The sequence below is a fragment of the Podarcis pityusensis genome (genome assembly GCF_964106645.2).
Source record: "Podarcis pityusensis genome assembly, chromosome: 15".
Classification (NCBI taxonomy): Eukaryota; Metazoa; Chordata; class Lepidosauria; order Squamata; family Lacertidae; genus Podarcis; species Podarcis pityusensis.
The window spans coordinates 29,340,924-29,355,565 of record NC_138040.1 but is presented as its reverse complement, the minus strand read 5'-3'; the positions used below and the strand labels follow the sequence as shown (position 1 = coordinate 29,355,565).

At 51.6% G+C, this 14,642-nt stretch overlaps 1 protein-coding gene across 2 annotated transcripts in view; it reads left to right on the top strand.

Annotated features, from left to right (window-relative positions):
• Positions 1 to 48: 48 nt before the first annotated feature.
• Positions 49 to 14,642, top strand: part of PCSK7 (proprotein convertase subtilisin/kexin type 7) — a 30,008-nt gene continuing 15,414 nt past the window's right edge. The window contains exons 1-7 of one of the 2 annotated variants that reach the window (XM_080983456.1): positions 49 to 195; positions 2,623 to 3,135; positions 5,248 to 5,382; positions 8,242 to 8,407; positions 12,404 to 12,494; positions 13,662 to 13,716; positions 14,045 to 14,183. In XM_080983456.1, coding sequence (XP_080839582.1) covers positions 2,635 to 3,135; positions 5,248 to 5,382; positions 8,242 to 8,407; positions 12,404 to 12,494; positions 13,662 to 13,716; positions 14,045 to 14,183 — 1,087 coding nt within the window. In that variant the 5' untranslated portion in view covers positions 49 to 195; positions 2,623 to 2,634. Of the gene's footprint in view, positions 196 to 2,064; positions 2,116 to 2,622; positions 3,136 to 5,247; positions 5,383 to 8,241; positions 8,408 to 12,403; positions 12,495 to 13,661; positions 13,717 to 14,044; positions 14,184 to 14,642 lie in introns of those variants that run through there. The other variant, XM_080983455.1, reaches the window with a different exon arrangement.

Sequence of the window (14,642 nt, the reverse complement as noted above, 5' to 3'; positions counted from 1 at the left end):
CGGGCTCCGGACGTGACGCGCCCGGCCGTGGCGCCGACTTGGCCGCCCCCGCCGGATCCGACCTCGCTCGCTGCCGCTGCCTTTGCGCGGAACCGGGCAAGTAGCAGCAGCAGGAGCCGGGCTGGCAGCTGCGTCCAGGGGAGCGAGGCCGCCGCCTGCGCCCGGACCCATGCGCCCCGCTCCGCCTCCGCCGAGGTAGGTGCAGCAGCTGCTCGGGATCGCGGCTTGCTTGTCTCCGCGCCCGGTGCTCGCTTGAGCCGATCCTAGCGGGCCCAGCACGATACCCGCGCCGCAGCTCCGGTCGGGGACTGTCCGACTCCCGGGACGCGTCCAGGCCGTCGGCTAGCAGCCCCGGGGAGAGACCGGGGTGCCGCCGATGATGCTGGGTGGGCCACACCCCCAGCACTTGCCTTCCGGGGGCGCTGCGCTTTGTGGCCGATGCTTGTAAGGCTCCCTCCGCCCGCCACCTCGAGGGGGCCGGCTAAGTACGTAGTAGAAATAGGGCTGCATCCAGAAATTCCCGGCTTGACAGCCAGCCTTGCCCCCGCCACTACATACAAGATTCACCCCCGCTGCCTCCGCTGCCCTTCCCGGTTTCCTCCTGCTCCTTTCCCTCTGGGACCCGCTGACCGGCTTCCCCATTGTTAGTGCCTGTTTGTGAAAGGAAGCCAACCCAGTGCCAAAGGAGCAGGCCCGTCCCAGGACTTCCTTATTGGGCTGCCACTTCCACCTTTGCTTCTTCTTTCAGGGCTGGCACAAGGGAGCTTTCCTTCTGCCGACCAGTCACTGGCAATCTTGGTGGGCAGGTGCAGCTCCAGGTGCCAAGGTCCAGGTGAGGGCAAAAGGTGGAGATGAAAAGCACAACTTGCCAGTGTTTGGAGCTACATCAAAATCCAGAAGTTGGCATTTGGTTTTGATGCCTCGAGTCTTTTGAATGAACTTTGACTAGACTCTGGCCAGGACAAAACCCTTGAGCTCGTTGAGGTGACCAGTTTCTGGGTAAAGGGACCCCTGACCATTAGGTCCAGTCATGGACGACTCTGGGGTTGCGGCGCTTCTCTCGCTTTACTGGCCGAGGGAGCCTGCGTACAGCTTCTGGGTCATGTGGCCAGCATGACGAAGCCGCTTCTGGCGAACCAGAGCAGCGCACGGAAACGCCGTTTACCTTCCCGCCAGAGCGGTACCTATTTATCTACTTGCACTTTGACGTGCTTTCGAACTGCTAGGTTGGCAGGAGCAGGGACCGAGCAACGGGAGCTCACCCCGTCGCGGGGATTCGAACTGTCGACCTTCTGACTGGCAAGTCCTAGGCTCTGTGGTTTAACCCACAGCGCCACCCGCATCCCTAGTTTCTGGGTACCCCTCTCCAAATGGATAACGGATTCCTAGGAACTAAATGCAACAGACTATGAATTGCCATCTTCAGGCTGTAATAACGCAAATTAAAGTGCTTTCGACTTTGGAAACATTTGAACTTTGGTATAGACTGCTGACCTCATCTGTGGTAATGCTTGCAAGTTTCATACAAAGATAAGGTATATAAAATACAGCCTCTGTGGTCTTGTTTTGCTGCAAGGAGCCTTCAAATTAAGTGATAGAAATCTGAAAGGTATCTATTGGGAGCAGGGCACTCTCTTGGCAACATTGCCTGTCTCATATTAGTCGAGTTAATAGTTGTTGCTCCAGTTAATCCTTTCTTCACAGCAGCATGTAAGACAGCATCCCAAAAGCTGAGTCCACTTTCAAACCAGGGCGCCTGCCAGATGAACCAGCAGCCATGACTTATTTTCCTTCTTGGGTAAATAAAAGCCAGCAGACTCATCATAGGTCTTTCTGGAGTTGTAGCAGCAGCAGCCTCCTGGGCATAACATCCACTCAGGCGCATTTTCTCCCAGGCTGTTGTCCGTAAAGTAATACCGTAAAGAGGAATTCTCCCTCACCTCCCTGCTGCTGAATTGGAGCAGGAAGGGGTTAAGAAACAGTATTGCAGAAGCTGAAGTCAGACAGTGTGTGTGAGAAAGAAGATCAGCTGATGAAACATTAACTCGCCTGACCTCCTTTGCAGCCCAGGAGTCAGAAATGCTCTCATTTAGTAACCACTCTGTCTATGGAAAGGTGAGATTCCCTAAGCTTGCCTGCTGTCTCTGCCCCCATTCCACCCCCCCACTACTATAGTAATACCAAACAGGAAATCCTTTTCAGTTTCACTTTCTACAGGGAGCACGAAAGAGGGTGTTTCTGCTTTCTGCACTCACAGTACAGTGGTACCACTGGTTAAGTACTTAATTTGTTCCAGAGGTCCATTCTTAACCTGAAACTGTTCTTAACCTGAAGCACCACTTTAGCTAATGGGGCCTCCTGCTGCTGCCGCGCCTCTGGAGCATGATTTCTGTTCTCATCCTGAAGCAAAGTTCTTAACCTGAGGTACTATTTCTGGGTTAGCAGAGTCTGTAACCTGAAGCATATGTAACCTGAAGTTTATGTAACCCGAGGTACCACTGTAAATGGGTTTCAGCAGGGGTTTGGGGCAAAATGAGCCCCTCTATTCTTCCTGGGGCTGGACGCAAGCCAGGCATAGGGGAAAGTAGGGGGTCTGTTCTGACGTTGCCCTTGCCCTTGCAGTTCGCCTGTCGGATGCCGCCCTGGAGGGGGACGGAGCCATCATGGAGAGCGATGATGGAGGCCGCACTGCATGTCCACATGTGCCTTTGGCTGATCCCGGCCTGGATCCCTTTGCTGTTGCCAAATGGATTTGCCTGTGGAGCAAACGTGCCGCGTGGGGCCGAGCCCTGCCGGGCAGCCCAGTGCCGCGGGGAGCTGACATGGGCGGTGCATTTGACGGTGCCAGAGGGGTCCCCTTCCTCTGAGGAGGAGCTGGACTGGCGGGCGGAAGAACTGGCCAAGGAGGCCGGCCTCGTGAACATTGGCCGGATCGGGGAGCTCAGAGGCCACTACCTCTTTGGCTACCAACTGGCAAGCCCACCGGGTCTCAGCCTGGAGGCCATCCAGCGGTCAGCGGAGGCGGTCTTTGCACAGCACGACAGCGTGAGGTGGCACGCCGAGCAGCGGTTTCTGAAACGCTCCAAGCGCAGCTTGCACTTTAACGACCCCAAGTTCCCGCAGCAGTGGCACTTGGTGAGTGGGTCCCCTGGCTTTGTGGGAGGGGCAAAAAGACAGCTTCCGGGGGCAAGTCCAGCTGATGCCCAGGAACTCTGGGTGAGGCAGAGGAGTCAGGTGTTGCTGCCCACTTCCAAGGGCACTTTTCCCTTTTCTTGCGAGGAATCCTATTCGGAATAAGGGAATTTCCCTTAAAAAAAGGGAAACGTTGACAGCTATGCTCCTTCCCCTGTAACCCTCTAGGCCAGGGGTCAGCAAACTTTTCCAGCAGGGGGCCGGTCCACTGTCCCTCAGACCTTGTGGGGGGCCATACTATATTTTTTTGGGGGGAGGAATGAACAAATTCCTATGCCCCACAAATAACCCAGAGATGCATTTTAAATAAAAGCACACATTCCACTCATGTAAAAACACCAGGCAGGCCCCACAAATAAACCAGAGATGTATTTTAAATAAAAGCACACATTCCACTCATGTAAAAACACGCTGATTCCCAGACTGTCCGCTGGCCAGATTGAGAAGGCGATTGGGCCAGATCTGGCCCCTGGGCCTTAGTTTGCCTACCCATGGAATAGTGGCTCCCTTCCTTATCCACCATCTTCCTGAGGCCGCCACAGAGTGCAAGAAGCCATGGTGCACTCAATATCAGGAAGATGAGATAACTTTACCTCAAGGTCTAAGTGAGGGAAGCACATAAGAAAATACCCATGCTCTAGGCCAAGCTTCCTCAACCTCGGCCCTCCGGATGTTTTGAGACTACAATTCCCATCATCTTTGACCACTGGTCCTGCTAGTTACGGATCATGGGAGTTGTAGGCCAAAAACATCTGGAGGGCCAAGGCTGAGGAAGCCTGCTCTAGGCAATGCCAGACTACATCTCCCATCAGCCCCTGGACAATGTACAAGGTTGATGGGGGTTGTGGTCCAGCAACATCTGGAGGTCCCCTTCAGGTTCTCCACCCATCCCATTGCAGGGCAGCGGTGCCAGCTTGCCCCGCAAGCACGGGTGCCTGGGGCCATGTGGCGCTGTGTGCCGGGGCCATGTGTGCTATGTTGTCACAACCCCGGCGTGCTGATGTCACTTGAGCATGTGTCATGGCACGGTGATGTAGTGCATACACGTTGGGGACATGGTGATGTGGCAAGCATGCACCCTGCGGCATGCATTTGCGGCTGCACCACACTTTATGAGTGCCTGCCCCCGCCATTTTAAATGTTATGGGAGCCAGGGCACCCCCAGCTTCGGGGACTCGGCACCTGTGTTTCAGGGTACATATAATGAGCCCTGGTACTTGAGTGAAATCAGGAGCTGGCCTTTGAGCTATTTCCTTGCTGTCTACTCACAGGAGTGGGCAGCAGAAAATCATACAAAGTGAGTTGTAGTTAACTCTTTATTAGCAGAAACATGATTGGAACAGCATAGCTGTCAACTTTTCCCTTTTCTTGCGAGGAATCCTATTTGGAATAAGGGAATTTCCCTTTAAAAAAGGGAAACGTTGGCAGCTATGTTGGAACAGCAGTGTCAGACCTAATGAGCACAGCAACCCATCCCTGGTAGGTTTTCCCCCCGTGAAACAGTTGCCAAGACTGAAGGTCCCTGCCTCTCCACACCTGCCTGTCCCCTCCTCTCCAGGGTTTTTTCCAAGGAATCAGAGGCTGCACCCGTGTGCCTGCCTTTCCTCCTCCCGTTTCATGCCTCTTCTGGTCCTGGGAGACCAGTGGGGAGGGGAGTTTGTTGCAACAGGAGGGGAGGAGACTTCTTCACCAGCCTGACTCATCTGTGCCTCTCGGCCTCCCTCATCCCACTCTCCTGCTTCCACTTCTGCCTCTGATTCTGGACTTCTCTCCGCCACAGACTCTCCCTGCTCACTAAGCCCTGTAACTCTTCCACTGCCAACACCTCCTCTTCCCAGTCTTCTCCCTCTGACCACTCATCGTCATCCCACCACCATTTCCTGGACTCTGAGCCTTCTCCCCTTGGGGGCTGCCCAGCCGGTTCCTCCCACTTTTCCTCTGCATCCAACCGGTCCATGACATCTGCAGCAAACCCAGGATCTGCTCCTGTGTGTTCATGTTGGCTTGCCTCCTCGCCCTCTGAACGTTGTGCCTCCCTTCTGTCTCCTGGCCTAGAACAACCGCAAGAGCCCCGGGATGGACATCAATGTGACGGGCGTCTGGGAGAGGAATGTCACTGGCCAGGGCGTGACGGTGGTTGTGGTGGATGACGGGGTGGAGCACACCATCAAAGACATCCAGCCCAACTACGTGAGTAGCTGATGCCACCACCATCCCTTTTGGGGCACCGCAGCTGCCTGGGCTAGGCTTGGAGAGTTAGGGCCCAGCTGGAGCCTTAGAGTAGGGCTGGGTGACATATTGATATATCGTCCCAACCTGGTTTGATGTCCATATTGCGATATCTGTTTCATACCTGGCAATGTATTGCGAATCATAGTGTGTGTGTGCTTATGCAAAAATCGCATGGTGGGGAAAAGCGTGAAGCCAGCCAATGCTTCTATAAAGCTCCATCCTTATTTCAGACATTGGACTCAGCAACATTAATTTTTTAAAAAATGTTTTAACTGCATTATAACACTGTGACAGCAGATGGCGCTGTACAGTTCGAATCTTCGGCAATGTGGTTTTGCATTATGAGCTTCACAACATTTTTTTTTAATGTGTCTAGATCCAGGGACGCGGGTGGCGCTGTGGGTAAAACCTCAGCGCCTAGGACTTGCCGATCGCATGGTCGGCGGTTCGAATCCCCGCGCCGGGGTGAGCTCCCGTCGTTCGGTCCCAGCTCCTGCCCACCTAGCAGTTCGAAAGCACCCTTAAGTGCAAGTAGATAAATAGGTACCGCTTTATAGTGGGAAGGTAAACGGCGTTCCGTGTGCTGCTCTGGTGCCGGTTCGCCAGAGCAGCTTCGTCACGCTGGCCACGTGACCCGGAAGTGTCTGCGGAGAGCGCTGGCTCCCGGCCTCTAGAGTGAGATGAGCGCACAACCCTAGAGTCTGTCAAGACTGGCCCGTACGGGCAGGGGTACCTTTACCTTTACCTAGATCCAGCCATTGGGATATAACGGTATATTGCGATGTTTAGCTGGGCTGCAGAAGAGGAAACATGGCCTTTTAAGACTCAACCACCTGGATCCAGCAGGCAGCAACCTGCCTGGCTCTTGGGTCAGGTGGCTGGGGCTTAACTGGCAACTGGCCGGTCAGCTGAGTCCAGGCGGATGGAAGCAAAGGAGGGTAGGGCCTAGACCTGGCTTGGCTCAGGATAGCTTATATACATGCCACTCCCAAGCAGCTGGGCCGGATGCTGCCCCAATGGGGAATTGTTGGGCAGGATCCCATCACCCAGGCCCTCCTCTCTCCAGGCGTTGTGGAGCTGCGTTCAAGTTCTGTTGCTACCCAGCAGCAGGAAAGAATCTGCCACATTGTGCTATGTTGGTAAATATGGTAGAGTTCCAGGCAGTTGCCAAAACCACCCTTGAAGGTCTTTGAAAACAGACCAAGTCTTGATGTTGTGCAAGTGCTTCTGCATTTCTCTCACCTGAGGCAGCAAGAAAGGGGGCACTGGGGATGGGGTCAACATGATCAGGGCTTTTTTCCAGCCGGACCTCACCAGAACTGAGTTCCGGCACCTCTCGGGTAGGCTCCAGTGCTAGTACAGTGGTACCTCTGGATATCAATGGGATCCGTTCCAGAGCCCCGTTCGCATCCAGAAGTGAACGCAACCCATGTCTGTGCGTGCACGGGTCGCGATTCGCCAGTTCCGCGCATGTGCGTGAAGTCATTTTGACTGTCTGCGCATGCGTGAGTGGCAAAACCAGGAAGTAATGCGTTCCGTTACTTCCGGGTCGCCGCGGAGGGCGACCCGAGAGTGCTCAACCTGAAGCACATTTAACCCAAGGTATGACTGGACATGGGTGACGCGGTTGGCGCTGTGGGTTAAACCACAGAGCCTAGGACTTGCCGATCAGAAGGTTGGCGGTTCGAATCCCCATGATGGGGTGAGCTCCCGTTGCTCGGTCCCTGCTCCTGCCAACCTAGCAGTTCGAAAGCACGTCAAAGTGCAAGTAGATAAATAGGTGGGAAGGTAAACGGCGTTTCTGTGCGCTGCTCTGGTTCGCCAGAAGCGGCTTAGTCCTGCTGGCCACATGACCTGGAAGCTGTACGCCGGCTCACTCGGCCAATAAAGCGAGATGAGCGCTGCAACCCCAGAGTCGGCCACGACTGGACCTAATGTTCAGGGGTCCCTTTACCTTTACCTATGACTGTATAAAAGAACAAGGGAGGCATTCATGATGTGTTCCGGCACATCTTTTTCTAGAAAAATAGCACTGGTCACAACCCACATTTCCTGCCCTGTCCTGTTCAGCTTCCTCTTTGAAATGGAAGGGGGCAGGGATTGTGACTGACTCAAAGCTCAATGGTGGCTGACGACGGTTTCCTGGGTGTACCACAGATTACCCAAATGCTTGTTCCCATCTTATCCTGAGCCCAGAAGCAGCACCTGCTGCCTTAGATCAGGGTCTTGGCATGAGGTGGAAGCTGATTACTTAATATTCTACAGCCTTTTAAATGTCTGTTATTTTTGTTTTAATTTATTTATTTGTGTTTTTATCTTGTATTTTATTCCGTGAACCGGCCTGAGATCTTGTGATGAGGGACAATGCATAAATTTAATAAATTAAATAAATAAACATGATTTCCCCCTCAGGATTTTTTTAAAAATATATATATACATTTTTATTAATTTTTTAACATATCAGTTCCAACAGTCATACAGCATAACTTCTCATCTTATACAATATTTTGGACTTCCGTCAACTCCTCTGATGATTTTCCGTCCCCCCCTCAGGAAATTATGCGGTTCAGGCGTTTTTTATTTAATTAAAAGATTAGCCCTTCTGGGAACAAGAGCCTACAAGGATTAAAAGCGAGTGCAATTATTGTAGGCAACAAAATCACAATAAAGCAGGAAAGAAGGGGCAGGATAGAGTTGGGGGCAGGGGGGAAGGGTGACTGATGTTTGTTGAGTCCTGAGTGCTTTGTTCCCCAGCTGCAGTTACCCTCGCACTCCCAGGAAAAAGGACTCTCAACTCTGGGTCTTGGTCTCTTTCAGAGCCCTGAAGGCAGCTATGACTTGAATTCCAACGACCCAGACCCCATGCCCCACCCGGACGAGGAAAACGGCAACCATCATGGGACCCGTTGTGCTGGGGAGATCGCAGCCGTCTCCAACAACAGCTTCTGTGCTGTGGGAGTTGCCTATGGCAGCCGGATCGCAGGTACTGGCACCCGGTGGCAGGGGAGAGCTGTTGCGGCTCAGTGCCAGAGCATTGCCCAGTTGGAATCTGCAGGGAGAGAATCTCTTGCCTGACATTCTAGAGAGCCTCTGCCAGCCAGTGTAGACCGCACTGAGCTAGATGGGCTGGCAATCTGACTCGGAAGAAGAGTCATCTTCCGGTGTTCCTCTGTTTGGGTTGGACTCTGCCCAGTTGCTGCAAGGAAAGTGGGTGGGATTCAGCTGGCTTGCATTTCTGCAGGCGAAGCAGTGTCCCGAAGGCTGCTGTGGCAGAGCGTGAGCTGTGAGCCAGGAGGTCCCCATTTCCCCTCATGGTTACCTCTGCCGTGAACTCACGAGGTGACCTTAGGCAAGCTGTTGTTCCCTTAACACCCACAGACCCCTGCATGTTTACACATACACACATATGGGCATAATAATGACATTACTACAGGGCATACAGGGCTGTATGGGGTGTTGGGGAGGGGTAGTTCTTCTGGTGGGGGACATGTTGCTTCTTTTGGGGTAGTTCGTCTGGTTCCTACCCTGCATTCAGCTCTCACCTGTAGCTTAGCATGCGACGGCAGCCTCACCCCTCGAACCCTTTTGTAGGGTTGCCATATGTCCTCTTTTTCCAGGACACGTCCTCTTTTCAGGTCTGGTTGCCATGTGTCCTCTTTTTCCAGGACACGTCCTCTTTTCAGGTCTGGTTGCCATCTGTTCTTTCCACCCCCACCCCCAGACACACCCTCTTTTTCAGGGTGGATTTTTAAAATCTGGCAAAATGTACAGAGGTTTTTCTGTTTGGTTCTTGTGTTTACAGTAACCCAAGAATTTTTTTTCTAGTGCCAGCTAGGGACCCAGCTAAGCTAGTCTGCAGCAGAGAATTGCAACAGAGCAGCATCTTAAACTAGCTACGTACAGTCGTACCTTGGTTGTCGGATGGAATCCGTTCCAGAAATCTGTTCAACTTCTGAAAACGTTCGACAACCAAGGCGTGGCTTTCGATCAGCTGCAGGAGCTTCCTGCACACAATCGTAAGCCGTGTAAATCACGTTGGACATTCGATTTCCAAAGAACGTTCACAAACCAGAACACTCACTTCCAGGTTTGCAGCGTTCAGGGGGCAAAATATTCGATTCCCAAAGAGTTTGGGATCCAAGCTACGACTGTACTGTAGAAGTCCTTTCTCTTGTGGCTGAACTAAAAGGACACTGGCTCAGCTACAAGATCTTGGAGGAGGAGCCTGGGAGGGCAAGAGTTAACACCCCCTGCCCTTCAGGAGAGTCCATATGTCTATGTTCAACAGTTTAATAAATTGTTCTGTGCACATTTATGTTCACAAAGATGTGAACATGAGTCTAAATACTTTCATGTAGCGAGTGAGGGAGCAATATGTATTATTCTTATTTTGTTGTTGAAAGTTGAGAACATTACTACTAGCAATATATCCCTGCTGCTATAGCCTAGTTGTTGTTGTTTAGTCGTTTAGTTGTGTCCGACTCTTCGTGACCCCATGGACCAGAGCACGCCAGACACTTCTGTCTTCCACTGCCTCCCACAGTTTGGTCAAACTCATGCTGGTAGCTTCGAGAACACTATCCAACCATCTCGTCCTCTGTCATCCCCTTCTCCTTGTGCCCTCCATCTTTCCCAACATCAGGGTCTTTTCCAGGGAGTCTTCTCTTCTCATGAGGTGGCCAAAGTATTGGAGTCTCAGCTTCAGGATCTGTCCTTCCAGTGAGTGCTCAGGGCTGATTTCCGGATAGGTTTGATTTTCTTGCAATCCATGGGACTCTCAAGAGTCTCCTCCAGCACCATAATGCAAAAGCATCAGTTCTTCAGCGATCAGCCTTCTTTATGGTCCAGCTCTCACTTCCATACATCACTACTGGGAAAAACCATAGCTTTAATTATACGGACCTTTGTTGGCAAGGTGATGTCTCTGCTTTTTTAAATAGGGGTATTTAAAACGAGAGTCATCAAAGCAATCCATAGTTAAAAGCAGGAGTTGGCAAATGTGTCCTCTTTTTTTTTTTTTGCTCTTCAAAATATGGCAACCCTAACCTTTTGGCTTCAGCACAGTATTTGCCACATCTGGGCGTGGGGGCTGTGGAAAGTGAGGGAGGCTGTCAACAAACCTGAAAGTCATAGGCTGCCATTCTCCGCTATGGACAGCAGGTGGCATCTTCTCCCTATCCCAAGATAATCTTGTGGGGAGGACAGGACCCCCCCCCCTTGTTCAGAGCATAGGTTGCTTTGCTTCACAGGCTTTCAAGGGTGTGGGGTGCATGCGTTCCTTTTCAGTGCAAACTGGAACTGCACAAACGGTGATTTCCAGGTGCTCTCAGAGCAGACTGGCAAATGCAGTGCGAGAAGGGAGCCTTGCTGAGCCTCGGGGGCTTGTCTGTGACTCCCCCTCCAAGTTGATCTGGTGAGGCAGTAACCGCTGTGCTCACAGCTCCCCAAACCACAGAGAATGAAGGAGGGTGGGATGTTTGTTCTGCCGCTGAGCCGGGCAGGCAGCTCCCATCTGGAGCGATGTTTGCTCACTGCCGGTCTAGACTTCCCATGCAAATTGGCTCAATTAGCAGCTCTCTGGTTCATTGGGAACGTGGTTGCGGATCAAGTGTGTCTGTTTCTCTCCCTGCGGGAGGTTTGCGGCTTGAAAAAAACCAAATGTAGCTGCAGACGTTCATGGTTTGACAGTATGAAATTGGTGCATTACACGGGGTGTCTTGATGGCAGAAAAGATCCCTTGGCGTTTTGCAAGTGGTTTAGATGGAAGTGGAGTTGGGTGGCAGCTGAACACATCCCACCTTGATGGTGGAAACAGGAATTCCAGGGGGGTGGAGGTAAGCAGGGCAGATCCCAGCCCAGCTCTTCTTGCTGCTCCTCTGACCTCCTGACTCCATCCCTTCCCTTTTTTCTTGTAAGAGACACACACACAGTCTGGGATCAGCTCAGCAGGTGAGAATAAGTTCTCCCAACTTCCTTTTATGGTTTAGCAGGTGTGGCTTCCACCAGCTCCACTTTCACTCCGAAGATACATCATTGCTAGCCACTGCTTAAATAGCCCAGGGGTGGGGAACCTTCAACCTGCGGGCCAAATGCAGCCCCGCATCCCGCTCTCTCTGGGCCTCCGGACTGTGCAGGCCATGCACCTTCCTCAAGCCACACCCCTCACTGGCTCCTTTACTGGCCGTCCTCTAGTGATGTTACCTGGCTGGAGGATCCCTTGCAACTGCAGGGACACCTCTTGCTTGCCTGCCTGAGAGTAATAATAATAATAATAATAATTTTATTATTTGTACCCTGTCCATCTGACTGGGTTTCTCCAGCCACTCTGGGCAGCTTCCAGTATATACAGAAACATAATAAAACATCAGACAATAAAAACTTCCTCATACAGGGCTGCTTTCAGATGTCTTCTAAAAGTTGCATAATTGTATAGTTACTTATCTCCTTGGCATCTGATGGGAGGGTGTTCCACAGGGTGGGGTGCCACTACTGAGAAGGCCCTGTAGCTTCGCTTCTTGCACTGAGGGAGCCACCAGAAGGCCCTTGGAGCTGGACCTCAGTGTCCAGACTGAACAATGGGGGTGGAGACGCTGAGGCTGTTAGGGCTTTAAAGGTTGGCATTATTCCTTTGAACTGTGCTCTGAAACGTACTGGGAGCCAATGTAGGTCTTTTGGGACCCTTGTTATATGATGTTGGGGGCTGCTGCCAGTCACCAGTCTAGCTGCCCCATTCTGCGTTAGTTGCAGTTTCCGAGTCACCTTCAAAGGACAGTGTGTTACTTTTATTCCCATTTTACAGCTGGAGGGGCTGAGAAGGAGAAAGCCACTTTCCCGCAGCAGCCAGTGTCCTGGGCTGAAGCAAGACTTGAACACAGGCCTCCTTGCTCTTGGATGGCACTGGAAGCCTCTGTCGGTGTGTGCGTCTGAACTGCTTGCCAGGTCTCTCCTGCCCCTGCCTTACCTGTCTTTGTCTGTGCAGGGATCCGAGTGCTGGACGGGCCTCTCACTGACAGCATGGAGGCTGTGGCTTTCAACAAACACTATCAAATCAACGACATCTACAGCTGCAGGTCAGTGCTGGAAGAACAGCAAATAAATACGAAGCTTTGGGGGGGAGGGCTTTGATCACAGGGATGTGAACCGAGTCCCCTTTGTGGGCAAAGTCCGTGCCACGGGCTCTGGTCTCAATTGCAGAAGGGCTGGTTTGCTAGATGCTTGGTGGCGTCCCCGGAAATTGCATCACCCAGAGCACCAGCAGGCACTTCCTTTTTCCTACAGTCTCCCTTGCAGGCTGGAGCTGTTGGGTCAGTTGTGATGGAGAGAATGGGGAATCCTGTTCACTCACTACAGAGTCTGTTTGACCCCATGGAAGTGGGAAAGGGGGTTCTGTTGCTCTGGCCTGCCACTTCCAGGAATGCCTGGTATCCTAAGTTGTTGTTGTTGTTTTAGTTTTAAACATCTTTATTGTAAGTTCAAAAAGTACAAAATACTAAATATTGTGAGACGTAAATAAAAGAGGGAACAAGAAAAAGAGAAACAGAACCTGTGTAGAAGGGAAAATATGTGGGGAGGGGAAAAACCCCAAAACTGTATACTTTACAAGGTTGTTATTGTACTTTACCAGATCTTAACCTATTACAGTATTTGTAAGAATGGATTCCAAATGTCATTGAATTTGTCATATGCAAGTTGTTCATATGTTGCGAGTTTGTATAAGTCTTCAATCCAATCGTAGAAGGGAGCTGCATTTTTATTTTTCCAATTTATCAGTATCAGTCTTTTTTGCTGTGTGGTAAGGGCACAGAGAGTCCGCTCGTATTGCCCTTTTGTAAGGTTCCATGTGCTGGATATATAATGCAAGAGAACGTTTTCCTCTGTAAATGTAAGGTTGTTCCATACAGTTCTGTTGATAGTTACAAGTAGGTAGCTGTGTTGGTCTGCCATAGTCGACAGATGTGTAACTGAAGAAGTCTGCATGCACACGAAAGCTCATACCAATAACAAACTTAGTTGGTCTCTAAGGTGCTACTGGAAGGAATTTTTTTATTTCGTTCTGTTGATAGTTTCAGTTAGCATCTACCAAAAATCTTTTGATATAGGACAATGGAAAAACATAAATTTTAGAGAAGCATTATCCCTATTGCATCTCCAACAGTTAGATCTACCTTAGATACCCCAGGTTGTTGTGACCCTCAAATTTGTCCCTAAGTTCTGTTTCCCGGCATTTCCCTTCGCAGCTGGGGCCCCGATGACGATGGCAAAACCGTGGATGGTCCTCACCAGCTTGGGAAGGTACGGAGTTCGAGTTCTGCCATCTCCTTCTCTGCCAGCCCGAGAGACTTGGAGAACACTGGGCCTCACAGGGTGGCTCTGGAGGCGGGAAGCAGAAGTGCTGCGTGCAATTGGCTGTGAGCCGCCAGATCGCATGCACAGGTTTTGAGGGAGCTGAAAGGTCTAGGACCCTTGTCCTGTGGGTTTTCTAGGGCTTTCCCTGTCACAGACCCATTGTCCTTGCTGGACGTTCTTCAGCAAGGGGGCTGGGGGGATTCCCTGCACTGTGAGGGGGGGTGGGGCAAGGTCACCCCTGCTCACTCAGCTAACGCACCCCTTTACTTTTCAGGCCGCTTTGCAGCATGGGGTGATGGCCGGCCGCCAGGGCTTTGGCAGTATCTTTGTGGTGGCCAGTGGGAACGGAGGGCAGCACAATGACAATTGCAACTATGATGGCTACGCCAACTCCATCTACACCGTCACCATCGGTAATAGGACGGGCAGAGGCCTGTTTTTTAATACAGTCATACCTCGGGATGAATATGCTTCAGGTTAAGCATTTTCGGCTTGCGCTCTCGGTGACCCGGAAGTAACGGAACACGTTACTTCGGGGTTTCACCGCTCGCGCATGCGCAGATGTTCAAAATGACGTCATGCGCATCCGCGGAAGTGGCGAAACACAACCCGCAGTCGTGCAGTCGCATGTTACGTTCGCTTCAGGATGTGAACAGGGCTCTGGAATGGATCCCGTTCGTATCCAGGGTACCACTGTATTAATATTTTTACTGGAAGAATTTCAATTATAAAGAAATAAAGTGATGCAAAGGGGGGAATCGAGGGAAGTGCGGGGGGGGGGGAATCAAAGATGTGTATAAGAAAGAATATATACAGTCGTACCTCCGTTTACGTAACCCTTTCGTTACGTAAACTTCGGGATGAGCGCGCGG